This window comes from Colletotrichum paranaense (assembly GCF_030867605.1).
Source record: "Colletotrichum paranaense strain IMI 384185 chromosome Unknown Scaffold_1.1, whole genome shotgun sequence".
NCBI lineage: Eukaryota > Fungi > Ascomycota > Sordariomycetes > Glomerellales > Glomerellaceae > Colletotrichum > Colletotrichum paranaense.
In genome coordinates, this window is record NW_026848959.1 from 4,038,065 (window position 1) to 4,063,308 (window position 25,244).

The following is a 25,244-nucleotide window of genomic DNA, read 5'->3' on the forward strand; positions in this document are numbered from 1 at the left end:
CGGGCAGAGAGGTTCATGAGCGCCATTGTGTATAAAGACCGGACGATCGCTTGTCTTTATTGACGATGAATCTTGGAAAAGATCATCAAGCTACCATTCCAACAGCATTTCAACTCTTACTACTCCGATTCAATCGCACGATTAAGGTTTTTAATATTCAACGCTTCCCCAACATTAGAGTGTGATGCTCGAAGAAGAACACTAGGTTCCTGACACTTGTATCAAACAGACCACCAACAACAGAAAACCCACCCAATACACACGAAAATGACCAAGAAGATCATCACCGTGTTCGGCGCCACGGGCGCTCAGGGCGGCAGCGTCGTCAACATCTTCCTCAACGACGCCAAGCTCAGCAAGGATTGGCAGGTCCGCGGCGTCACCCGCGATGCCACCAAGGACTCGTCCAAGGCTCTCGCGGCCAAGGGCGTCGAGGTTGTCGCTGTAAGTCACTGATCCGCTGTCGAGCGACTTCGTAGCTTTGATCCGATGATCTTGCAATTGTCATGCTGACGAGTGCTGTGAACTTCAAAACACAGGCCGACCTCGGTGACAAGGCTTCGCTGGCTGCCGCTGTCAAGGGCGCTTCGGCCGTCTTCGCCGTGACCAACTACTGGGACAAGATGGACAAGGAGCTGGAGATCCAGCAGGGCAAGAACATTGCCGACGCGGCTCTGGAGGCTGGCGTCGAGCATTTCATCTTCAGCTCCCTCCTCGACGTCAACAAGCGTACGTAACCTGCCTGCCCACTCCCAAAAAGATACATGCATCTGTCACGTTTGCGAATGAGGATCCGGGAACGCTAACATGTCACGCAACAATAGTATCCAAGGGCGCCCTCCCCGACGTGTACCACTTTGACAGCAAGGCCGCCGTCGAAGAGTACATCCGTACGACCTCCCTCCCCGCAACCTTCTTCCTCCCGGGCTTCTACATGGCCAACCTCCCCGGGGGCATGTTCCGCCAGACGCCCCCCGACAACGCCTGGGGCCTCAGCCTCCCCGTGCCGGCCAGCGCGCCCATCCCCTTGTTTGACGCAGCGACCGACACGGGCAAGTTTGTAAAGGGCATCGTGCTGCACCGCGAAAAGGTGCTCGGCAAGCGGGTATACGCGGCGACGAGCTACGTGACGGCGGGCGAGGCGGTCGAGACGTTCAAGAAGGTGTACCCGGAGGCGGGCAAGACGGCGCGGTTCAACGAGCTCACGCACGAGCAGTTCAAGGGCGCGCTCAAGGGCCAGGGGATGCCGGATTTCGTGGCTGAGGAGATGTTGCAGAACATGAGGCTGCTCGACGAGTTTGGGTACTATGGTGGGGAGAAGCTGGACGAGTCGCACGCGATTGTTGAGGATAAGTTGACGACGTGGGAGGAGCATGTGAAGAATGCCAAGGCCTTTTCTGGACTGTCGTAGGTCCTGGTCTACTATGCTAGATCGGCTTGTTAGCTTGCAATAAGTAAAAATAATTGATGGATGAAATCATGTTAATGGTTTTTTTTTGGTTTTTTTTGGTTTGCTTCTACGTTTGAAAGTAGGATTAAGTGTCGAACATTTTATGTTGGTGAAATAATTGAAGGGCGGATCAACTTAGTTCGCGGCGAGATGGCATGTCAGTGCTAGTAATGTAATGCAACGACTCTGCAGCACGAATCGTCGATCAGCAAATCCAGCAAAGCGTCGAGTCCCCAAACAACCGGGGAAACCCCAGATTCAAGAGTCTTGGAAACGGTAAAGCTAATGCGAAATGGCGACGGGAGGGACGACAAATTTCCCCAGGGTGCAAGATGCCTCGGCAGAAGGACGTGACTGCGGCGCGGGTGCGAGGCCTGGGCCGCCCACGTCGGAACTAACGTGAAAGATACCGAGGCAAGAATGGAAGCCACTGGACGCAGAAAGGAGGAGCGGGACCCGCCCGTCCCCGACCCCATCTTTTTGACATTCTGCGCCTCCAACCGCTGACTCTCCCGAGCCTCCCCCAAAGGCCAAAGTCTCCAGTTTCCTCTCCTCACCTCCTCCACCTCACTTCACTGTCAATCGCCAAGCACGAGCCTCCGGGGTCACTTGCCCAGCACTGTGACTGCGTCCCCGTCCGCCGCGGCCCCCCATTATTACTCAGGTGCATTGCGCTGCGAGCCCAACTTGTTTCCGCCATCCCAGCGACCCTCCAGCTTTCTCTTACCCGTGGCCCATCCCCGACCCTATCTTTCCCTCTCCTCTCTCCAACACGTCGCAAAACGTCGTTCGAATCCTCATTTTCACTGCATCTCCCATTGAGGTTGATTGTCAGTTCAACCCGACGACTTGGCCGGTTAACGCCAGCCTCCGTCGCGCGTATCCGCAGCCCCAGCGTGCAGCAACCGGCAAACCAACACGACTCGAGAAAATCGCCACCGGCTGCGCTCCCGATAGGCGGATTGCGAGATAACGCCGAGCCAGCGACCACCACCACACAGTATCCAAGGAAAACTTCTTCCTCGCGGGAAAAGTAATTATGGCTTCCCCTCCAAAGCCCTGGGAACGGGCCGGTGCTCCAACAACAGCTGCCTCAAGTGCGTTGAACACCACAAACGGTCCTTGACCGTCGCCAATTTCACACATTTTGCTAACGACCACTCTAGTCACACCCATGTCTGCCGCATCCATCGCGACCCCGACACCGGCCACATCCCTCTCCGGTGGTACCCCGCCCGCCGTTCCCGAACGACCTGCCTCTCTCGCCTCCACGGTTGACCAAAACGCTGCCGCTTATAGCAGAGCAGGCTTAGGTGCGGCCGCCAGTCCCTACGGCTCATACGGCGGCGGTGCCTATTCTTCTCCCTACAGCAGCCCATACTCAAGGATGGGTTCCTACGGCGGCTACGGCGGTGGTATGTACGGTGGTGGTATGTATGGCGGTGGCTACGGCGGTGGCATGTATGGAGGAGGCATGTACGGCGGCGGTATGGGCATGGGCGGTATGGGAGGCATGGGAGGGCCCAACGACCCGAACAGCCTTACCAACAGATTCAACAACAGCACGCAGGCGACATTCCAAATGTTGGAAGGCATCGTTGGTGCCTTTGGAGGCTTTGCCCAGATGTTGGAGAGCACATACATGGCCACACACTCAAGCTTCTTTGGTATGTCAACTGCGTCACATGAAAGCGAAGTATGACTAACAGATATCACAGCAATGGTGTCAGTAGCAGAGCAATTCAGCAACCTTAGGGATACCTTGGGCTCGATACTCGGTATCTTCACCTTGATGCGTTGGATCCGAACCCTCATCGCCAAGATCACCGGCCGCCCGCCTCCAGCCGACGCGACCGCGCTCACGCCAGCAGCCTTTGCCAAATTCGAAGGCCGATCGCCCATCGGCCCCGACGGTGCTCCCCTGGGACCCCCCAAGGCTTCCCGCAAGCCGCTCTTCTTCTTCCTCCTTGCCGCCTTCGGTCTCCCGTACCTGATGCGCAAGATGATCAACACCATGGCTGCATCTGCGGAAGAAGAGGAACGTCGCCGTATGGCTCTGGCCGGCGCGCAACAGCCCTTGGACCCGTCCAAGCTTGATTACTGCCGTCTCCTGTACGACTACGCTCCTCAGCCTGGCAACGCCGTTAAGGACGTTGACATGGAAGTGCGCAAGGGCGACCTTGTCGCTGTTCTCTCCAAGAGCGATCCTATCGGTAACCCTAGCGAGTGGTGGAGGTGCCGCGCGCGTGATGGCCGTACCGGCTACCTCCCCTCGACCTACCTCGAGGTGATTAAACGACCTGGTCAGCCTCTCGCTGCCATCAAGGGTGCGCCCAGCGACAGCAGTCGAACCAACTCGCTCACTGGCGCCGCTCCCGAAAAGGGACCGGAGATCAAGACGAAGATCGGAGACGTTTCGCCCGAGAGCTTCCAGAAGAGCGTGTTCTACAACTAAACTATATATAAACAACCCGTCACGAAGGGCGACCTATCTGGCAGGAACGATAAAGCGGCGTGACGAGTGATGCGGCGAGTGGAGAGACGAATTTTTCTTTGTAGGTTTTGTACGATTCAGTTCCCGTCTGGGATGTTTGTAAGTCCGGTTAGGACTCAAAAGCTAGGCGTTCAGGTTCATGATCGCGTCCCTTGGTAGTGGGAGCGGATGGAGTTGCTGCTTGGTTATCTTGGCCTCAATTTGATGTGTGATTACGCAGTTCAAAGCCATGAGTAGCGGTAGTGTAAGCGACAGGATTCTTGACCGTCAACTATCAATTATCAAATCATCTCTGTTACTGTGCATGTTGAGAGAAGAAATGCGAAGTCTAAACGCGACGAGACAAGACTTGTGACTAAACTGGCATCTTTACGGCTCTAAAGTATACTACCTGCGAGGCCATGAGCGGGTTCTGGACCGGGTTAGTTCGTCAGAATACCTATCCGCTTTTGCACTGCTATCATTCCATGTCTGGACGATTCCACGATTGACGTCACATGGGATGACAAGCGTCAGAAGCCAGTCGTACTCCAGACTCATGGGTATTGGTTGCCGGTATGCTCCCATCTGGTGACGGCTGACGACGCAGCCGTCACTGAACACTTTTGCGGACACAAAAGGCCACTCGACGGGCTCAGCTGAAAGCCCGCAAGCCGCAGCACACCACTGAAGAAGACCTTAGAAAAGCTGCGTGCCTGAGCTCCCCCAGTGGCTCCCTCCGCAAACCCTGGGAGGGAGTGTGCACGAGCCACCGATGACGTTGTTGACTTACGTCTTTTTTACGGCTGCTCTGGCACACTGCTAGCTGCACTTGCTAGCTGCTCCCAGCCCTGTTCTCCCGCCAAGGTCCCTCTCCCGTCCCGGCTACGTAAGGGTTCCTCTCATTGAGTTCCATACCTTACGCAGTACCTTACCTTCAGGTGCTCAGGCAGTCGTCAAAGAGGGTACTTGTATTCACGTACCTGCCACCTTTACTTGCCAGAATTACCGGACCCCATCGTCACCCTCACGCCCATCCTACAAAAGGCCAGCTCCGCCCAGCCCGTCAACTGTACTCCTACAAATCACAGCTCCAGACACCAAAATCTCCCCTCGCCAAGAACGATACCCAACAAGAACACAACCGAAGAAGTCAGTTTGGGCTTCCGAGTGTATTCCTTCGCACGACACATCTCTCCCTGTATCCACGGAGAGCACACGACCACAATCCCTTTTTCTAACTAGCTGTCCCGAGAGCTGAAGCTTTCCCCGCACCAGTCAAGATGACTCTCTACTACACTCTCGTACGTCTACAGCACCCGGCTTCAAGCTGCCGTCTATCCTCTTTGCCATTGGTCGAATGACTAGCTTGCCGAGCCGTTGACTACATGTGCTGACTTTGTGCGTCACAGGTGTTCATGCTCCTCATGGCGGAGATGGGGCTTTTCATGCTCCTTCTGGTGCCCCTTCCCTTCGCCGTCAAGCGGAAGTTGTTCACGTACGTTCCTCCCCCCGTCGACCGCTTCTCCACTGCCGAGCCCATACCAATCATCCCGAACCGATTACTGACGTACACTTCTTTACAGCTTCATCTCCGAGAGTCCAATCGTGGCAAAAGTGCAGTATTGGATGAAGATCACATTCGTCTTCATCCTGATTCTATTCATTGACAGCGTCAACCGCGTTTACCGCGTCCAAGTCGAGTTGGCGATTGCGACTGAGAACCAGAACAGCGGGTACGTCTCCTATGCCCCTCTTTCCGGCGTTCCTGAGACGCTCCCTTGATTGAGCACCACAATCAAACTCTACAAACTCCCTGATGTACACAACGCTAACAAAGATGTTGTACAGCGCCGCCGTCATGGGTCACGAGCGCCTTGAGGTGCAAGCCCGCAAGTTCTACTCCCAGCGCAACATGTACCTTTGCGGCTTCACCCTCTTCCTCTCCCTCATCCTCAACCGCACCTACGTCATGATCCTTGAGGTGATGCGTCTGGAGGACAAGGTCCGCGGCTACGAGGGCACCAAGGGCAACACCAAGGAGAGCGAGAAGCTTGCCGTTGCCGGTGATGCCGGTGAGATCGCCAAGCTCCGTAAGCAGCTTGAGGAGAAGAACCGCGACCTTGAGACCCTCAAGAAGCAGAGCGCCGGTCTGCACAAGAGCTACGACGAGCTCTCTGACCAGTACGCCTCCACCCAGCCCAAGGGTGACAAGAAGGCGCAGTAATTCAGCACAATGGATACGGAGATTCGATTCAATGAAGTTTTCTTACATGAACGAAAGCGCCGCCTGAGTGCGGCATAAAAAGGGGGTAGTGGGTGAGCGACAGAATAGCTCCGGGTCATTGGCCCGTTTCACTGGTATAGAGGCGTACGTAGGAAGCCTGGATGGCGTTAAGCTCTAGCTCTAATAAAGCTTCTCCTTTGAACACAATCCACTCCATACTTATGCTCCCAAAGTAGATGCTGCTTCGAGGCGCCTCGTTATGTCGACCGAGCAGAAAGACAGTATTGTCCCAGCTGTTGGATCTGGATGATGTATAAAATGCCACCCGCCTTCCATTTTCTACGGAGCTTCAAGCAGCTGGCACTTCGATTTCGGAGGTATGCACCGGTCAGGAAGAAGATCCACAAACAGGATTAACGCATCGATATCATCTGTCGATTTTACTGCTCTAATACGTCCCAATCAGCCAAAGCACTCTCTCGTACTGGGTAACTGTTGTCATCCTGGATTTATTCACAAGAGTATCAACGACGTTGCCACGGGAAGCTACAGGATGGTAATATTGGACGAATAATCAAAATGCACCTAGAATGGGAACAAAAAGTAATGCTATCGGTCATTTGGGCCACTAACAACGTGCTCACAACAAGGACAAACGCATCCCGTGTTCCTCGATACCCTCGCAGCCATGCGTCTATGACCCAAAGGTATGTATGATGCATCTCTTCTACGTCCTTATATAAGTCCCGCCATCTCAGTCATGACGGCCCCTCTTTGCTATTGCTGCCCGGGAGGTCGTATTCCCTCCCTGGGAAAGAACCGTGGGAAAAATGTATCTCGTGCTCAAAGGCTTGTCTGTCTGGAAACCTCATTCCATCTAGAAAGGCTCACAGCCCTTGCAAGGGCCTTGGAAGTTGGCCACGGCTCCGATGCAAGCGACGTCGGCGAGGGGGTCTACATCAAAGTCAGCCGTAATCCCCATGCGCTACTTCCACACATGAGTGACTTACTCAAGAAGAACTCATCGACAGCAGCTCCGCAAGCCGGGATCAGGGCCGCAAAGGCACCGATGCATGCTATTCCACCCCTTTCTGTCAGCCATGTCATATTTCCTAAAGGTGTGTGCATGTGTATTCGTGGAGGGAGGAAGAATGGAAAAAGGAGACTTACACCAGACATCGCAGCCTCTGGCCTCGTGACCTCTCAGTTTGGCAATGGCGTTGTTGCAGGCGCCGAGGTTGTTCGAGGTCTCGCACTGGTACTGCCTCTGCCTCTTTGCCAGGGTGGCCTCGACGGCGTTGGCGTCCGAGGGGACGGCGGATGCGAGGGGGAGGAGGGCGGCGAGGAGGGCCACGGTGTTGATGTTGAACTGCATTGTGTAGATTGAAGATTTCTTGAAATTTCTAAGAAGAGAAGGAGGAGTAGAGCAGTGGATGGATGGCTTGGGACTTGTTTGGAGAAGTGGACTTGATGATGGGAGGTATCTTGGTGAAGAGTTGTGTTCCATGGTGATGGACATCTCTTGTATTAATATATCTTGAAAGTCAGAGGTAGGTTACATTTCTGTTCGAAATCTGAATTCCTTCAACTGCTTTACCGATGAACATCATATGCGTAACTTCAATAATGAGGACTTGGCAATTTGGCGGTGATCCGACGAACAGGCTCACGAACTCGTGTTCGGACGGCCGGCTACCAGTGGGAGAGTTGGAAGCATGAAGAGATGAAGCATGAAGAGATGAAGCATGAAGAGGTGAGGCTTTCCAGGTTGCTTGGCAAATAACATCCACCATGGGCTCTTCTCACGGCGGTACGGCGGTGAAAGAAGTTGAAACACTTCGGGTATATTGCTTTAACCCGTGCTATAGAGATCCGTGGGAGGCTGGAACTTTCCTCATTCGACAATCACTCGTGTAGTCCAATCTAGAGAAACATTTGACTGGTCATAAACTTTCCGTAGAGTCCGACTCGATATTGGTTGTTTGTCGACTGTGACTGACACAGGTTCCTGGTCCAACTCTGGAGTTGTCGTTCGGTTGTTCCTTAGTACGCTCTTGGCAATGGGGGTCTCGGCCGAGTTGCCATCCACAAGAAACGGTTGACAACTGGGGTCTGGTTAAGGTTATGAGTTGTGGTTAAACGCGAAAGAAAGACTTCGGGGGGGAGTTGTCAACTAGTCTGATACTATAATTGATTAAACAAGAAGAAAGCTCACAGGTAACTTTTGCTGACTTTGATTGCGCCACGGTTGATCATGGCCTCTTATAGGACCCCAGTCTATGCAGATCAATGGGGATACTGGGAATTTTGGGAAAAGTTGGTGTCCGCTTCTGGCTTTATCAATCTCTAGAGCCTAGTGTAGGGAAAGATAAGAATTTGCGTGGATAGTATATTTCGGGCTCGCGTGGGATGCGGCTTGGCGCGTAAAAGTATCGTGAATCATGTTGCTGGTGTTGAAGGGCTTGAAGCGGCCGCTCCATTTTGCGGCCCTGGGTTGACGGACGGACGGAGTTACGAGGCCAAGGAACTTGGTCAACGAAGTCATGCATCTTGGAGTCTTGGAAAGTTTGTGGTCCATCACGCCTGAATGAGAGGTGGGAAGTTGATGCAAAGAGGAGAACTTGGTGAAGAGATGCGATAGTTGATGACTTGTATAAGATGACTGACGATGCCCGGTTCCTGGAAGAATAGTCATCTCATAGACATCATCCTCACTTCTTCAGTTAATCTCGTTTCTATCAGGCATCTAACTTGAATCATCTAAAATCCAACTTTTCCTCACAGCCAACATGAAGTTCAACGTCGTCAGCCTCATTTCCCTTGCAGCTTGGTATTAACATCCCCGCCTCTGGAAAGAATCTTTCCGCACAGCAAAATAATACAGTGATGAAAGCTAACGATGGAAAATCACCAGGGTGCCGCTCGCAGCAAGCCAATTCTCCTGCCACTGCCAAATCCTCAACAATGGCAACGCAGTCATTGCCGCAATCAGACTCTGTGACGCCGTTGGCGGAACCATCTGCCATAACTCCGCCGGGAACTACAATGTCGTAAGTGAAGCCTGTCTGCCATCTTTCTCCCATACACATTGTTCTTGCCATATCTGGCTGTTGGGAAAATGTAATGCTAACCGCAGTCTACGATGGGCAGTGTAAGACGTCAAGCCAGTGGACCGAGCAGCAGTGCAGGGACACGTTCCAGGGCATTAACCAGCCGAACGAGAGGTTCAGGGCTGTTTGCACTGCTTACAACGGCGCTGGGTGCCCGGCCTAATTCCGTCGTGTCATGTACCTAGTCTCAGGTGATAGACGGATTAGGGGACGTCTGATCCTCTATGGGGATTTCTTCGCGGATCGAGGGTTGTCATATGGATTAAGAGGAAGACAGTTCTAAACAATGATCAAAATGTTTTGCTCATACGATGAGAAGAGTGAACGAGTGACGGTCTTACCGTATCTTGTATCCAAATCATGTTGCTAGGTAGGCAACACAACAAGTGCTAGAGAGAGGAACAGCTTTGACTATGCCTTTGCTATCTATATAAACTTAACGGAACGAGTAGAAAAGCTTATACTACACTATTCCTCAGTATTTTGATTAACTAGAACACCCCATACATACTCCTGAACATCTATGGACCAAGTCCCTTCAACTTGTCGAGGCGCCCACGTTGGCATGCTCCCGGAACCTGTAGAAATTCCGACACCTCGCGTCCTCGCACCACGTCACGTTCTTGAACTCGATGTCGTCGGCTACATTGTGAGACGAAGGGTCCAAAGCCTGGTACCATTACGAGTCGCAAGGCTCCAACGCCTCGGTAGTAGACATGCGCCGCCGTATCGAGCGCCTGGGAGACAAGATGACGCAGCGGGCGTGTTGACTACAGCGCGAGAATTCAATATGTATATATGCCGTGCCGTCTCCAGACCACCGATCCTCTCTGTGATAATCTGCCTCGGTGCGATTAGTACTCGTACTTGTAGTCAAGTCTCTGTCTCGAATCTTTTGGGGGAAACTTACGGGGACACTCGTTTGCAGATGGATTCCAGCTGAACGAGCCAGCAATGCCCTCCAGCTGGATTCTCTCCCTCTCGTTCCCGTCGACTATGCAGATGCAACGAAATGGCTTGAAGCACGCCATGGCATCGATTTGACGAGGGTCTTCCTCTGGAAACCATAGACAGGGCGACTGCCTCCGCTGCGTCTCTAGGCGTTGTCAGAGATCGCTGGCAAGTAACAATGATCCCGGTTGTGCTCTAAGCTTGTATGCGGGAATCTTTACATGGGCCCTCTTGTCGAGACCAATTTCACTGGCCCAGGAAGCGTAGCCATTCGTATGCTCGAATGTTGCCTTGACTTCACTGGGTGTCCCTGTCACAGCTGTGTGCGGTGACATCCCAAGCCGCGCGCGGAGGCCGACTGGCTTTTTTGAAGCTCCTAAGTGATCTGGATGGTTGCATGTGATGCTCGTGTCCGCATTGGTGGTCGAAGAAGTGTGCACGAACTCGTCCCAGCCAAACGTCCTGTGCTCGCAGAGCCTGATGTGTCCCTCTCGACCGATGCAGATCCGTGTATCGGGCTCCTCTTGCCGTTGCTTTACTGAGAAGAGGGATGATGGATGGTCTCGACGGCAGCCTGAACAGTGTAACGGTGAGACTGCCGCTCTATACTTCTGGCTAGAGTGATCCCTGTTTTCTGTGCAAGATCTGCAGAAAGGACCCGATGTGTTGTTTGAGCGCAATATATCTCTTGCAGTTGGATTGCGAGATGTAGCTGAAATCAAAGGGCGCGTGTTGGCATCACCCAGCCGCCAAGATGAGTTCTTTGGGTTATCCGGCACTCCAGTAAGGTTGCAAACGGTCTCTTCTTCATCTAAACCATTTCCTGGATCCAGGAAATCCCCCTCATCGGTAGTGACGCTACCTATAAGGTGATCAGGGATAGGGTCGCCGTCGTCTTCAATTGTCAGAGACTTACTGCCTTGGTGTGTATCATCATGTAAGTTCTCTTCGGCCTCTTCGATAACAACGGGGATATTTGTGGCTCGAAAGAGGCGTTGCAAGTGGCCTAGAATAAAACATAGGGGGCAGGGCAACCCAGGAGGCGCGTCGTTTGCCATCTTGGAAATTGGACGCAGCGTCGAAGCGGCAGATGTCTGCGTTAGTGGGCGGAGCAACTTACTTATAGATATCTGCGAACCAGAAAAGTTGTGCGGAAAGTCTTCCCGCATTGAAGCAGAAGGCGCAGCATAGATTTAGCTTTTCTACATCTGTGTAGGCAGACACTTAATGTGAAGAGGAAAATCAAAGTGTTGGAGTCGAAGTGATGTAGTTCAGATATCCAGCTTTGAATCAGTTCTATAGCTGCCGCTCCCACTATTGCCCTTGGAAGCATGAGTCCATTGCCATGTATTCACGGTAGAATATGCCCATGAAGCCCTATAGCAAAGGCAAGGACTTATATAATAATGGGCTAGGCACTCGTGGTAAAGACACCATGAGTACTGAATCCCTCGGATTAGAAAAGCAGGATCAAAAAGTTGTCCGCCGGAAGGTGCGATACGTAAAGAGAAGGAGGAGCACGGTGATATTGTCTCCTTCCAAGCTGGTAAAATGACACCTGACCCTCGACCACCGACTTCCTAACTTATCTCATCCTTCTCATCACCCCCATACCTTTTCAGAAAAAACACTACACACGAAGGATTAAGAAATCATCCGGTGCCCACACAGCCGCCTCCTTCGATTTTCAAAGCCCAACTCAACCTTTCCTTCACCGAGCACCCAAACATCGAGAAGAAAGAAATCCCAACTTACACAAAACCAACAACTTCTCCCCCCTCCAAAGCCAACTACATACACCACACAATGGAGCAAACCCAAGCACCCGAGACCAGAGAGACCAGACCTCGCCGCATCCGCCTTCACCACCCGTACGTCACATCACATCACATCACACTACGTCGCAGAAAAAAAGAACATCTACAGACCCAATAAACAAGGAAGAAACAATAGCTAACCTTTGACTCACAAAATACAAACAGAGGCCGCTTCAAAACCTTCACCCTAAGTCTCATGTGCGCCACCTTCGCCGTCTTCGGCGCCCTCGTCATGGTCGCACTCGCCCACACTCCCAAGGTGAACAACGAAGTCCAAGCCATCAACTCGACCATCGCCACCGGCGGTGACTCTACTACAGCTGCTATCATCGCCGTCACCGCTGCCACTAGCCATGTCCCTACTCCTGTGAAGAAGGTCCCCCACGAAGACGAGGAGAAGGGTCACGTCCTTCCCGAGGTCACCACCAAGGCTACTACCACGCTGTACGCCGATGACAACACCACGCTCATCTTTACTACTCACAGCTCCCAGGTCTTGGTCGTCGTTGAGAGTAATGCTACTTCCGTTTAGAATGTCTTTCGGCAACACCTGGCCGGCCATCCTATCGACCGAGGTCACTTCCGGGGTATCGTACAGATTGAAGGAGGTGGGCATGTAGGGAGGTCTTTCGGGTGAGGTGGTGATGCAGTGGGCTTCGTCATATCGTTTGTTTGCTCTGGGAGAGTTCGTAGCACGGCGGAGGATCGTACCGGTGTAGAGAGAACAATGGGTTTTGGCCAATGATGTCACGGGAACGAGGGAGAGTGAGAGGCATTCTGGTCTTGCTGTTGCGTTCACTGTGGTGGACATTAGAACAAAGAGGCAACTTGCTGTTGTAAGGGAACCCAAGGGATACTAAGTTCCTGGCGATGCTTCGCGCTTCGTTTGAATGGATCCAACGGCAAGGATTCAGAGACGTCACTAGGTTCACAATGCCATCGAATACCAGAATCCTGAACGATATTTCTTCCTCTCAAGTGATTGCAACAAAAACTTTTGACTCTTCTTCTTCTCTGTTCCACTTCCAGCTATACCTCATGTTTCCTCAAAGTTTGAGTTACGTCGAGGATGTAACTACATCTGAACGCGGCATCTCCGCGCTGAACGAAGCTCAAGATAGAAAGAAAGGTATCTCTCCACCTCTGATTTTTTTCCCCCGCGGGCTTCTCATTCCAGGTCCAGATATAACTCTAATGCTTCTTTCACGTTGTCCATATAACCAGCATCTAGCCCTCGGCCTCGTAGGCGTGAGACTTGTGCTTGGGCTGGAACGTAAAGTTGGGGTGAGCGGGACCGAGGAACATCTCGCTGTAATACGAGTTAGCAAAATCGTTCTTGAACACATGGCATTCACCCAGGCAGAAAAGTGCAAAGAAAATTCAACCAACACGTACCTAATCTTGATCCAATCCTTGTAGTTCTTACTAGCAAGCAGCGTCTCCAGGTCGTCGCGACCGCGGTACGCCGGCGGGCGATCGTTCAGATCGGGCGGCAGGTGCTCCAGCAGGCCGAGGGGCACGTAGCGGTGCGAGAAGCTGAGCCACTCGAGCAGGAAGCGGCGCGTGAAGCCGATGCCCAGCTCGTCGGTGCCCCAGGCCTCCATGCCGTAGCGGCAAAACTTCTCCACGTACGCCAGGCGCTCCGTCGCCGACTTGTCGAGGTACTGGCCCTTTTCAATCTCCTCAAAGAGCCAGGGCTTGACGAGGGCGCCGCGGCCAATCATGAGGGTGTCGACCTTGGCCTTTTCGACGTGCTCAAAGTACTCGACGTGGGAGTAGCAGTCGCCGTTGCCGAGGAAGAACATGCGGCCGTCCTTGGCGTTGGGGAGGGTGGACTCGTCCGCCTCGCGGACCGTGTCGGTGATGTCGTCCTTTTGCTCGTTGTAGGCCTTGATCATGGCGGCGCACTCGGCAATGTAGCCCCAGTCGGCCTTCTTGGTGTACCGCTGCTCCCTGCTGCGGCCGTGGAGGGTGATGGCCGCGCAGCCGGGGGCGCCGAGGCGGTCGCGGTTCTCGCGGGAGCCAAAGGCAAGCTTGCCGAGGATGGTCGTCGCCGTCGGACGGTTCTGCCTGACGCCGGTGCGGAGCTTGACGGTGATGGGGATCTCGCCGGACACGGTGTTCATGCCGCGGACCATGCGCTCCAGCTTGCCGTGGGCCTCGAGCAGCGCGGAGCCGCCGCCCGACTTGAAGACCATGTCGATGGGGCAGCCGCAGTTGAGGTCGATGAGGCGCAGGTGGGGCACGTAGCGGTTAAGAAGATCGGCCGACTTTACACAGTGCCATGCCTGGCTGCCGGAGATCTGAGCTCCAAACTTGAGATCGCGCGCGTTATCGTAGCCCTGGACGATGTTGCTGTCCGGGTTGACACGGGGCGGGCTGATCTCGGACTCGTGGGCCTTCATCAGCGCCCAGTCGTTCTTGACACCTTGAACCAAGGGCATACCCAGGGCCATCTCGGAGTAGGTGAGTTGCGCGCCAAGCTCGACGCAGAGGCGGCGGAAGGGCAGGTTGCCCTGGGTGGTCAGGGGCGCCAGGGCGGGCGTCTCCTTGCCAAAGTACAGCTTGCGCTTCTCGGACGGCTTCAGGGGCGGGTCGACAAACTGCGCGCGAAGGTCCTCCTGGGTGCTAATCACTTGGTCTTTGCGGCGCTGGTGGAACGCATCGCCCAGCTTCGCCTCCTTGTTCATCCAGGAGATGTACTTATCGGTCTCCGTGAAGTCGATGCGCTTGCGGCTGAGGTCGATCTTCAGCTGGTTCTCGGTGTTGTTGTAGACGCCGGGACGGAGATCTTCGCGACCGGTCTCGGCGGGCGCTTCGCCGCTCGTCTTCGTGGCCTCCTTGGGCTCCTCGACGAGAACGAGCTCCTTGCGGCCGTCCTCGTGGTCAACCTCCTTCATGTGGCTCTTGACGAAGCGACACTTCCAGCCGGACGAGCAGAACCCGAACTGCTCGTAAACGGGGCACTTGCCCTCAAAGGTCTCGAGGTCCTCGCGGCGGCCCTCCCTGAGATACTTGCGCAGATCATGAAGCATGTTGCATCGCTCTCCAAACTTGCATTCGCGCGGGGAGAACTCGGGGGCGTAGGCGCGGGTGTTGCAGAGGCGGAGATTGTCGTCAAAGTGACCAAAGGTGCGCTCCTTGTTCTGGCCCTTTTCCCGCTTCTTCTTGTCGCGCTTGTCACGGCCGTCACGACTGTCACGGGCATCGCGGCTATCGCGAGCATCGCCCTGGTCACGACCCTCGGCAGCATCATCGTCGACGACCTCATCTTGCTCCTTCACTTGACCCTCCCTGTGAATGAGAAACCTATTTCACATGTCAATCTCGTGAGTCTGTAGAACATTCTGAGGGATACCCACTCGGCCTTGATTGGCGCCTGGCCCTTTCTCACGTCTCTGGCATCTTGCTTCGGCTTTGCAGACTCCCCCTCGTCCGGCTTTTCGACAGCAGGTGCCTCGCTCATCGGGACATCAGCCTTCTCACCGTTGCCAGTGGCAGGGACAGGCTCCACGCGCTTCGTAGCCTCATCGACAGCAACGCGTTCCTCAGCAGCCTGAGCCTCAGCAGGCTTCGCAACCTGCTCAGTCTGCTGCGGCGTGGAATCGTCCACCTTAAGACGCTTCGCTGCGCGTTGCTCAGACTCGTCGATCTGGGGCTCTTGGTTCTCCATTTTTGCCCCTCAAGTTTCTTTTCCTTGGGTGCTACACAGATGGAGAAGGCGTCGAATTGGCTCTTCCTGAAAGAGAAAGTCAGATAGAGGACGAGCCAAGGATGTGGCTGGGAAGGAGAAGGTGTGGGTCAGTTAAAGGTCAAGAAGTCCCAACTGAGGTTGTGAGAGGAAGAGAGAGTGAGAGAGAGGATGAAAAAGGGCAGTAGAGGTAGATTTTTCTACCTACTTTTCCGCTTTCGACTTGAGCTGGAGAAGTCGTAACTAGCCACAGTAGGAGGCGGGAGGGTCAATTCAGTATGCGAGATTCGCTTCTGACTGATTCAAATCGCTCCGCTGAGCAATTGGCAATGGAGAATGTTCGTCTGTATTGCAGTTCGTCCTTCTCGAGGTTACGGCTTGAAGGGAAAAAGTTGATGTCACAGGCTGAGCTCAGAACGTTAAGTGGGGCAACCTCATGGAGGGGCACAGTTCGCGCGATGCAAGCGCGGCACTCCGTTACACTCAGATGCCTTGCATTCAACGTCAGCTCGCCGCACGCTGTTCAGCTGAAGCTCATTTATTCATACTGCATACATCTATAGTTCGTTACATTACTGGAAGAAGATTGTCACGGCAAGAATTCATCAAGCAATCAAAGGACCAAGCATACAAAATCGAATCCTGGTTCCCACACCCTTACTACCTTACTGTATAACCATGATAGACCCCGCTAGTCGATGCCTTCATCGATGAACATTCGGAAATAGACTGGATGTACGCTGTATCTCTAGCTCGCAGTGCAACTGTCCGAAACAGGCTGGCAATCGAGAGCTCTCATCAACCATCATCCACCAGTTCCCAAGGGCCGCAACCGATGCATGCCCTCTCGTCCTATCGTATCGAGGAAACCCGCAAGATTCCCAGCTGCTTCCTGCTCTTGCCCGAGCCGTGTCTAGAGATCGAATAACGAACGGCCACCTGCTAGAGTTTGACCCTGCCAAGTATCCCAACCTGGCCATCACTCGACTCGGCTATTACGCCTTTCGCAGGCATCGTCCGTGTTATGACCGGTCTCGAGTAGGCGCTCATGTCCTTCGGGGAATTCCACCTGCCGAGGGTATTGGTGATGCCGCCGGAACCGCATGCTTCGCCTATTGTGTTCTGATCTGAAATGTTCTGCCCGGTTGCCCGACTGATTGTAACTCATAATAATCCATCAATGAATGGAGATTCTCTGCTGTCCCACGTCTCCCCGGCGTACCTCCTCATCAAACGCTTCGCGGCTCGACATGTGCAGGCTGCGCCAATGTTAGTGACTGCGTAGTCTTTGCGTTCCAAGTTTCTCTCATGTCTACTCACCGGACTGTTGAGCATGCTCTGTCTCTTGTTCCTGCCCTTCTTAATGTGGCTCTTCAGCGCACTCGAGTCTAGCGGCTTAAGCAGCTCGAAGCTGCAAAGCAATTCATTCGAAACGGACATGACCGCACCCCAGTTGTCGAACTCGCCACAGTACTATGACCGCATGTCAGCAGAGCTCGTCCAGAACAATTGGTAGAGACTTACGTTGGGGGCGCTGAAGACCGTTACAAGAACTCTATCGTTGAAGAATTCGTAGCCGTCCTCAACCACCATGTGCGCTCGACAAATCAAGTCAAAGTCGTGGGTCGCAAGGAAATCCAATATCACTCTTTTGCCGAAACAATAGCTCACGCCTCTCTCGTTGGCCTCCCAGTCTTGCTCCATGTCAGCCGGATCAGACCACAACAGGTCGTTCAGCAGGCCGTAGTCGGGAACATCGGTAGGTCGAGCAATGTTGCGAATGTCGTCCATGTGGCTGAGGGCGGGGGAGAGACCTCCGTGCACACAGAAAATTTTGCCAGCGACGATGGCAGCAATCGGGAGGGTGTTGAAGCAGTCAATGAAGGTCTTCCAGATCTTGACATTGCAGCGGCGCTTGCACTCATCGTAAAAACCGTACACTCTCGTAACATTGGCGCACTCATGGTTTCCTCTCAGCAAGAAGAAATTTTCGGGGAACTTGAGCTTGTAGCACAGAAGCAGCAGGATCGTCTCGAGAGACTGCTTGCCACGGTCGACGTAGTCGCCCAGGCAGAGGTAGTTGGATGAGGGCGGGAAGCCACACATCTCGAACATGCGAAGCAGGTCCGTGTATTGGCCGTGTACGTCACCGACAATCTTGACCGGGGCGTCAAGCTCCAGAAGAGCGGGTTGGGAGAGGAACACTTCGCGAGCCCGTTGGCAGATTGCGACAATTTCGGCGTTCTTCAAGCACACGCTCTTTGTGACCTTTCCAGCGTAGCCCGCGTCCAGAAGACGCTTGATGAAGTCGTCGAGGTCGATGTCCTTGATCTCGCTCATGGCAACACCTCCCTCATGTCTATCCCCCGAGTTTGTCGACGAGGTTTTGGCGACCGGGGTTGCAGCGCCATCTGCGTTCTTGGTGGCCAGGATGGACTTGCCCGGCTGCTGCATGTGGGTATTGAGACTGCCTCCGGCACAAGGGGGTTGGTCGGAGACGTGGTCGACCTCTCCTGATGCCTGCGCTGCGCTCACGTCGTGAACACCGCTCTTGATCGTGCTGGACTGGGTCGGGGATGGCGGCGGCTGAGAGTCATCGAGCGGGGATTCAATGTCAGTCGAGGGGGACGTCGGCGACGTGGCGGAGTCATTGCGGCTTCGGGGGACACCGGACTTTGCGCTTTTCCCCGACTTGACCGAAGCAGCGTCGGATTTTTCTTCGGTAGGGGAGGTGATGACTGAGTTCCTTGGGCTGTCCGTCTTGCTCGAGCCGGGGATCTTGGACCTCAGGGCCTTGAAGGAGCGGGAAGAGTCCTTGGTGTCGGATCTGCCAAAGGAAGGGTAGGACTTGAGAGGTTCAGCGGTGCCGTCGCCACCGGGGCCTTTGGTGGAAGCGTGGCCACCCTCCTTGGATGGCTGGTTTCCCATGATGTAGCTCTTATGCCGATGCAAAAGGAACAACGACGATTATCGATGTAGGTGTCGTATGTCGGGTTGTGCGCGTGGGCTGGCCTCGTCTTCGTCTGATGTATGGCTGGCCTACACGTCTCGCCGCAACAGCCCGAATCTGGCAGGGACTCGAGATGGGAAAATGTAATGTTGTGTCGCAGTAGGGGGTCCTAGGGAGGATGGAATAGACGATCGAGGATGGACAGGAAGCGGATGCGGGAGGGAGAGCGGCGTCCACTTGAGTTGTCCGTTTTGGGCGCGTTAAGGCGATTGCCTTTGATCGATCGCTGGAGATGGGCAGGAGGAAGAAGAGGAGGAGGGTCGTATGTAAGCGAGGAAACGGGCGGCGAGTGACGTATACGTGGCTCGCGGGCGGCGGTTATGTCGGGTCAAAGAAACGACAAGAAGACTCGAATGAAGTCGGCAGGCGCGGATGGATTGGAGCTATGGAGGCATTTGTCGACGACTGCGTGGGAGGAGTTTTTGGTCAGCCTTGTTCAGATCGTGTGGGCTGGAGTCTGGAGATAAGGCGAAAGAATCCGAGGTGTTGTTGGTGAGTATGTACGGGAGGAGAAGGTACAAGGAGGGACGGATGAATGCAGGACGGGCGGGACTGCTTTACCTTAGGCGACAGGCATGGGGGCAGAGCGGGTGGGTATTAGAATTGGGCTCTGTACCTCGATGGATAGAGAGACTAAGAGGCACCTTCTGTGGAAAGGCTACAGATACCTGAGGTGTGCTAAAGTAGTCGCAGGCTCAATGGAATGCGGGGGGGCTATGACGGATGTAGCCAGCAAGTTGATGTGTGTACCAAGCGGTGGTGGTAAAGTCGTAAAGTGGTAGTGGTAGTATTTTAGTAGTGGTAGTCTGCACAAGCAAGGTAGAACAGCAGTGGTGGGTGGCCGGTAAGGTTGAGTAATTAATTGGCAATGGAAGATAGAAAGAGGCGGAAGAACAGCAGTTGGCAGCGGCAAAGATGGCGAGGGGGGTTCCTTTGTGTACGTGCAGCAGCGTGCGTGTGTTGTTGTTGCTCAGGTAAGACAGGTGGACAGATAAATTGGAGAACCTTGGAAGGATATCCGTACAGAGCAATTGGCAACTACTGGGTGGGCCAAGGTTGTTCGAGGCGCACGCAATGCACAAAGTTATCGGGACAGCAGCCGGTGTATTATGCATGAAGGGGTAAGTGGTCTGGTGCTCTGGGGAAATGGACTTGATGTACTTGTTTGTGTGTGGCGTGAAGGTGGTTTGAGTGGTGAACTGAAGTGAGCCTGGTTAGGTGAGGTGGGTGGTGGTGAGAAAGTTAGTACTCATCAGATTCTACTCAAAAAGAGGACGAGTCCAGTCCAAGTCCAGTCCAGTCCCCGGTTCAACCGAGTTCCAGGAATTCCAGCTGTGTGCCTGGTTGCTCGTTGCCCCCAAGCACCAGTGGCACCCAAGAGTCCCAAGATCAAGGTCCCAATTTCTTGGTTAGTGGCCGGGTGCTGTGGTGCTATGGTGTGCTGCCAAGGATCCAGAGATGGAGTTGGGTCACCCTTTTTTTCCCTTGTACTATTTCCCCTGTCGTTGGTGTCTGAAACCCACGGGCTAAACTGGGCTGGGCCGGCCTGACCTCCAGCTTGTCTGTGACACTCTGTGCTGCACAGCTCGTATATATATCTGTTACCTTGCTCTGCCTTGTTACGCCTGTTCAGCTTCCCTTATGCTGCCCTGCTTTTGGGCAATGGAATTGATCTAGGGTAGACAAGGGAGGAGGGCAAATGTGTGGGACATATTGGGCAATAAGGTAGGTGTGGTCTGTTGGGTGCTTATCTCTGATAACCTCGATTGACCCTCACGAGAGATGGAAACCGGACCTTGGTTTGCCTTCTGCAGGCGGAATTGAGTTGAACAATCCAACATGGCCCAGCCAGATGAGCCAGATGATTTATGCTGGGATGAAAGTATCCGTAGCCACAAAAAGTGTAAAAGCGCTTGGGTAATTGATCCTTTTTTCGAGCTCCAACCCCTGTGTCGATGTTGCAAAGAAAAGGTTGAGACGAAGAAAAGAGAGAGTCCCGGCACGATACTTCATTAGGTACATGGCAAGAATACATTCAAGTTGGCAGACAAGTCAGTAAGCACACGTTCACGCAGAAGGGGTATTCCCAAGACTGAAGCCAAGTTTCATCCTATACTGCACAGAATGAAGAGGAGAAATCGCACCACATTTACACACATTGACTTTGTGGACGATGCAGTCACTCTATCGGCACCTAGGTATGCCCACCTTGTACAGAGTAGAGCCCCTCATTGCTCTCTCTTTATTGCTGCTCGTTCTTCCCCATTTCAAGCTTGGCAGCCAGTCAGACCACAGTGCGTTGAGGCTCAGCGCAAGACAAGCCGAGTGGTCAGGCCCCAGAATTGGATCACCATCTATCCATGACCCATTCCAACATGCAAGCGCAGTGATGACTGCTGCAGCTCGTCCTGCTCGCAAGAGGAGAAAAAGGGACAAGGTTTGGTGCCAATGAGACCATCACCCAAGGAGGAATAAGTTCTCCGCCAGCAGATAGCCCGGGGGCCTGGACCTCCTCCGCCGCACCACCACCACCACCACCACCACCATCATCATGGCACCAACAACGGCTTGTATTCTCTCCTACTGGACTGGAGGAATGAGGAGAAGCTACGGATACTTACCTCTTGTTTCTTGCCACCCATTCTCCCCCTCCCCTCTCCTCCACCGTCCCGCTCCCGCTCGGTCAGATTTCGACCGCCTTTCCCCAGTGACGGCACTTGAGTGGTTCCTGTCCAACGTGTCAACGTATCTTAGCAGGCCTTTTCTGCTACCAATTACTCCGTGTAAAACTACCCGCTTCCCTTGCGCTGCTTGTATCCGACGCGTGTTCAACTTCTGGTGTTGCATTATCGTCTTTGGAGCAAATGCTAGGTACTTCCCAGCTATACGTATGCGCGTTCGAGTTTGGGTGTGGCAGTCCGGCGGAGAGGGGAGGGAGGAAGGAACAAGACAAAGATGAGATGAGACGAGAGGGGAGGGGAGGAGAGGGGAGGAAAGCCGAAGGGGAAGATACGTGTGAAGGGGGTGGAAGACACGGGAGGATGTTGAGAAGTGACCATCGTGCGATCATTACCTAGGTAGCCTTTCGGGTCACATTGTCAATACTTGTGCTCCGCATGGTACCATTTCTATCTTTCAACGGTTCGAGTGCTTTCAAACATCGTTTCTGCGTTTGATCATGAGCCGAGGATTCGTTGATGGTTCACAATCATCCACACGCCCGCGTGCATGTCTGTCTGATGAGTCGCATCACCACTTGCAGTCGCTCTCGAATCCAGGAAAGTAATAACTGTCTCTCAAACCTCCGATCTTCCGGCTCCAGTGCAGCGGTGTAATAGACACTGACTGATCATCCTCCTCCCCACACTACCAACGGCCCAAAAGGACAAGGACGAGCGAATCGAGAAAAGGTTGGATGAAATGAGGATCCCGACGCTGACATTCCATTCCAGAAAATAGGTGTGATACATTCCTTTGGTGCGTTGTCCCCGCGTCCATGCGAGCACGTGCTGCACCTGGCTGCCGTGCGACCAAGGTGGTTGAGGAGGGCCTCAAAAAATGGCGGGGGGAAGCGGTTTTCTGGCTCCCACGTTGCCAGAAAATCCAGCAAACAGGAATCTGGGAAAGGCAGCTGAGACGGCAAGCCGCGTTGTGTGTGTGGCCCATGATAGGTTATGCAGCTGCAGGTTGGCGCCGTAGGTCTCATAGAAGTTTGAGGAACGGAGTGTGATTCACGAAATCGGGAGTATCGTTTCCAGAGCGCACACATGCAGCCAGACGGGATAAATCGAAATACCAGGTGACTTCTTGACCCTCCGAAGACGCAGAGACACACGAGTCCTCACCGAACCGCAGGTGGGCATAACCGCGCGCAAAACTCGGTCAGTCGGTAGGGTTCGTCCAAGTCGGCATTCCGAGGTATGAATACGCCACCAAGCCGGCCGCGCGAGAGCGAGTTCATGCGGATGGTGAGATGTCTTGTAATGCCGCCGCCGTGCACCGCGCGTCAAGCCGGCATCGCCGCCTTCGGGAGGGAGGGGCATTGGTGTCTGGCCCCGCCGGACATGGACCCCCGAACCGTCAAACCAGCTCTGATTCTTGGTGGCTGTCTTATTTATCAGGATGGACTCGGAAGTCGGCCAAAAGAAGGTTGCGTGGTTGGTGGTCCTATATCTGGGGGACCGCTATTGCAGGCCCCTCCCCTGCCGGACTTGTCCCTGCCTGGGATTCAGGGTCTCTCGAAATCTCGCTCTCGCCGCTGAAACGGATCTCGACTCGAGTTGAACTTTTTCGAAAACGTCGTTCGAGGCTCTTGCAGTCGCGGCGTGAGGTGAGTGGGGGACGGAGAAAAATTCGAGGTTTGATCGCACTTCTGTTTCCCGGGATGTACTCCGTACGCGGGGCAGCATGGCAATGGGCATCTGGGTATTAGCTCCTCGACGGGCAGCGTTGCAGCCAAGGCCTGAGATGCGACTAATAGTCCAAGTACTGCCAAATAAGGAAGCAAACAAAACACCAAAGAAGCATGGCAGAAAAGAACAACTTACACGACATGGGGCAGGAATGGGTCTGTTGGGCATATCTCTTTGCCAAGTGCAGCAGTGCAGTAACAACGATGACGAGATTCAGATAATGCGACGAACCAACGCAAAGCTGCAGCGGCCAGAGTTCGTCTCTCCACAAGCCCCATGAGCCAAAATTCGAGCTCTAGCCTCTAGCGAGCACAAGCTCCACGCCGAGATGCAAAGGTAGAGCTTGGTGTAGCCGAGCCACGATGGTGTTCGCGGTCGAGTCGTACGTACTGCGTACTTTGCGGGAGCTGTCAAATCAGCAAAAGGCTGAGAGGTGCTGCGAGCCCACAACTGGTAAAGAGACTCGACATCGCTGGCGGGGCCAGGGAATCGGGTTTTGGTCAAAAGCCATCAACGGCCCCTCTTTAGGATACAGGCTAGATGTCACCGCCGCGCAGCATGCATCGGAGGTTGATAGTGTATATTGATAAGGTGGTCGAGTGGATTCATGTTTCTTTGCTTTCTCGCCGAGGTAGGCGAGGACGGCACGGGAGCTAATCTATGGGTTCGGGCCCTGTTCCTGGAGTTTGCGCTGGACAATGGTGGCGGTGATGGCTTCGTCACGGGTCGAGAGGTCGTGACCAGCCAATGACGATGGATTCAAGGTCGCTTTGTTAGGCTGTTCGAGAAAAAGCTCGGCAACCTTAAAAAATTGAGAGAGCATGGAGCCACAAGGCCCTCGGGAGGGCCCCGTATTGGAACTGAGCCTCGCGATGCGTGATTCGGCGCCGACGACCGGAATGTGGTTGTTGGACCCGGGCGTTGGTGGCCCGTTTGGTTGGCAGTTGGGCGGTGTTGGACGAATTGTGGGAAGGGAAGAAGAAAAGAGACGGGAGGATGTTTCTAAAATTAGCTGAGAGAGACACACACAGAAAAAGAGGGTTCCATTCCGCCTCCGGCTGGTGCTAGTGGGAATTGGGGGGAATGGGAAGCGGGTCTCAACTTCTAAGTGGGCGATCTGGCGAAGCCCGAAAAGATGACCAGCCACCATCATTAATACCACCTCACCCAGCCCAGCCAGCCAGCCTAGCTCGAACTCGATAGCCGGTTGTTACCAAGCACGTCCCGTGGGGCTGAGCTGACTACGAATATCCGTACAGGGGGCCGTCGAAATGCCCATGATGCTGGGCTGGCGGTATTCGTAAATGCGCAGCAAGGTACAGAGTAGACCTAGGTATGGCAAAAAGAAGAATTCGGAACGTGGGCATTGAATAATCCGGTGCCAAGTGCTGCAGTGCAAAGTGTTACAAAACTACACTAGGCCCCTTTTGTGCTGCCGTAATTCTCTCTCTCCCGCACTTGTGAACTTGTGAGAAGGAAGAGCAAAAGAAAACAGAGCTGAGCCTCCGCAGGATGACGAACCCCTGGACCACTTTAATTGCGTGGACGGATGGAGCCCAAACTAGCAAGCTTGGGACGTGTCAGACAACGAGACGGGCTGCCGATCAAGGCAAATCGTTGATGTAGATGCGACTCTGATGAGCACATTGAGCATGTTGGACCTGTTTTGTTTCTTGCTCTAGTCGCCTCTAGTTTACCTATCCCTCAAGCAACACACCAGCGATCGGCTGTTCCCCAAGGATGGTGATATCAGACAGGGACCACTCATTCCCATGTTTCTTCATGGGATTTGGGAGGTTGGCCTGGCCGGGGGTTCATGTTTCTCCAAACTCTGTGTGAAGCTCTGTACACGACAGTATACAGTGATCACAGTGTGCGATGATGATGCTTGGTGCGCCGTTCCATCTCATCTTTTTCCGACCTTCCACGAGTCCGACCGGCCACAAAAAGCCAAGGACGGATGAGAGGTACGAGGCCATGGACGCGTACGACGGGATGAGAGAAGCAAAGCACACAAAGTGGCAACGTTCCAACTTCCCGAAGACCTTTCGCTGTTCGGGAATAACAATCAGTCACACACATATCGGCTTTACCACGCCGTCC

General features: G+C 53.8%; 11 protein-coding genes across 11 annotated transcripts; 6 read left to right on the plus strand and 5 right to left on the minus strand.

Moving 5' to 3' along the window:
- Positions 1–267: 267 nt before the first annotated feature.
- Positions 268–1,411, plus strand: CPAR01_01399 (NmrA-like family protein; the record flags this gene model as incomplete). The annotated part of the gene is made up of 3 exons (XM_060485688.1): positions 268–444; positions 540–729; positions 825–1,411. 3 exons carry the CDS (start codon positions 268–270, stop codon positions 1,409–1,411), a joined length of 954 nt encoding a protein of 317 aa, XP_060356545.1.
- A 1,078-nt stretch (positions 1,412–2,489) lies between these two features.
- On the plus strand, positions 2,490–3,905 carry CPAR01_01400 (Pex13 protein; the record flags this gene model as incomplete). Its single annotated transcript, XM_060485689.1, has 3 exons — positions 2,490–2,547; positions 2,617–3,117; positions 3,169–3,905. The coding sequence occupies 3 exons, from the start codon at positions 2,490–2,492 to the stop codon at positions 3,903–3,905; spliced, it is 1,296 nt and encodes a 431-aa protein (XP_060356546.1).
- A 1,301-nt stretch (positions 3,906–5,206) lies between these two features.
- Positions 5,207–6,150, plus strand: CPAR01_01401 (uncharacterized protein; the record flags this gene model as incomplete). The annotated part of the gene is made up of 4 exons (XM_060485690.1): positions 5,207–5,227; positions 5,336–5,421; positions 5,510–5,659; positions 5,775–6,150. 4 exons carry the CDS (start codon positions 5,207–5,209, stop codon positions 6,148–6,150), a joined length of 633 nt encoding a protein of 210 aa, XP_060356547.1.
- Positions 6,151–7,027: 877 nt separating this feature from the next.
- CPAR01_01402 (uncharacterized protein) lies at positions 7,028–7,525 on the minus strand (the record flags this gene model as incomplete). The annotated part of the gene is made up of 3 exons (XM_060485691.1): positions 7,028–7,104; positions 7,161–7,226; positions 7,321–7,525. 3 exons carry the CDS (start codon positions 7,523–7,525, stop codon positions 7,028–7,030), a joined length of 348 nt encoding a protein of 115 aa, XP_060356548.1.
- A 1,414-nt stretch (positions 7,526–8,939) lies between these two features.
- On the plus strand, positions 8,940–9,423 carry CPAR01_01403 (uncharacterized protein; the record flags this gene model as incomplete). The annotated part of the gene is made up of 3 exons (XM_060485692.1): positions 8,940–8,980; positions 9,065–9,200; positions 9,301–9,423. The coding sequence occupies 3 exons, from the start codon at positions 8,940–8,942 to the stop codon at positions 9,421–9,423; spliced, it is 300 nt and encodes a 99-aa protein (XP_060356549.1).
- Positions 9,424–10,508: 1,085 nt separating this feature from the next.
- On the minus strand, positions 10,509–11,269 carry CPAR01_01404 (uncharacterized protein; the record flags this gene model as incomplete). Its single annotated transcript, XM_060485693.1, has 2 exons — positions 10,509–10,558; positions 10,609–11,269. 2 exons carry the CDS (start codon positions 11,267–11,269, stop codon positions 10,509–10,511), a joined length of 711 nt encoding a protein of 236 aa, XP_060356550.1.
- Positions 11,270–12,017: 748 nt separating this feature from the next.
- On the plus strand, positions 12,018–12,560 carry CPAR01_01405 (uncharacterized protein; the record flags this gene model as incomplete). Its single annotated transcript, XM_060485694.1, has 2 exons — positions 12,018–12,082; positions 12,194–12,560. 2 exons carry the CDS (start codon positions 12,018–12,020, stop codon positions 12,558–12,560), a joined length of 432 nt encoding a protein of 143 aa, XP_060356551.1.
- Positions 12,561–13,255: 695 nt separating this feature from the next.
- On the minus strand, positions 13,256–15,701 carry CPAR01_01406 (dihydrouridine synthase; the record flags this gene model as incomplete). The annotated part of the gene is made up of 3 exons (XM_060485695.1): positions 13,256–13,337; positions 13,424–15,337; positions 15,391–15,701. 3 exons carry the CDS (start codon positions 15,699–15,701, stop codon positions 13,256–13,258), a joined length of 2,307 nt encoding a protein of 768 aa, XP_060356552.1.
- A 1,247-nt stretch (positions 15,702–16,948) lies between these two features.
- On the minus strand, positions 16,949–18,647 carry CPAR01_01407 (calcineurin-like phosphoesterase; the record flags this gene model as incomplete). Its single annotated transcript, XM_060485696.1, has 3 exons — positions 16,949–16,978; positions 17,040–17,192; positions 17,244–18,647. The coding sequence occupies 3 exons, from the start codon at positions 18,645–18,647 to the stop codon at positions 16,949–16,951; spliced, it is 1,587 nt and encodes a 528-aa protein (XP_060356553.1).
- Positions 18,648–20,402: 1,755 nt separating this feature from the next.
- On the minus strand, positions 20,403–20,570 carry CPAR01_01408 (uncharacterized protein; the record flags this gene model as incomplete). The annotated part of the gene is made up of 1 exon (XM_060485697.1): positions 20,403–20,570. The coding sequence occupies one exon, from the start codon at positions 20,568–20,570 to the stop codon at positions 20,403–20,405; it is 168 nt and encodes a 55-aa protein (XP_060356554.1).
- A 332-nt stretch (positions 20,571–20,902) lies between these two features.
- On the plus strand, positions 20,903–21,181 carry CPAR01_01409 (uncharacterized protein; the record flags this gene model as incomplete). The annotated part of the gene is made up of 1 exon (XM_060485698.1): positions 20,903–21,181. One exon carries the CDS (start codon positions 20,903–20,905, stop codon positions 21,179–21,181), a length of 279 nt encoding a protein of 92 aa, XP_060356555.1.
- Positions 21,182–25,244: the final 4,063 nt, after the last annotated feature.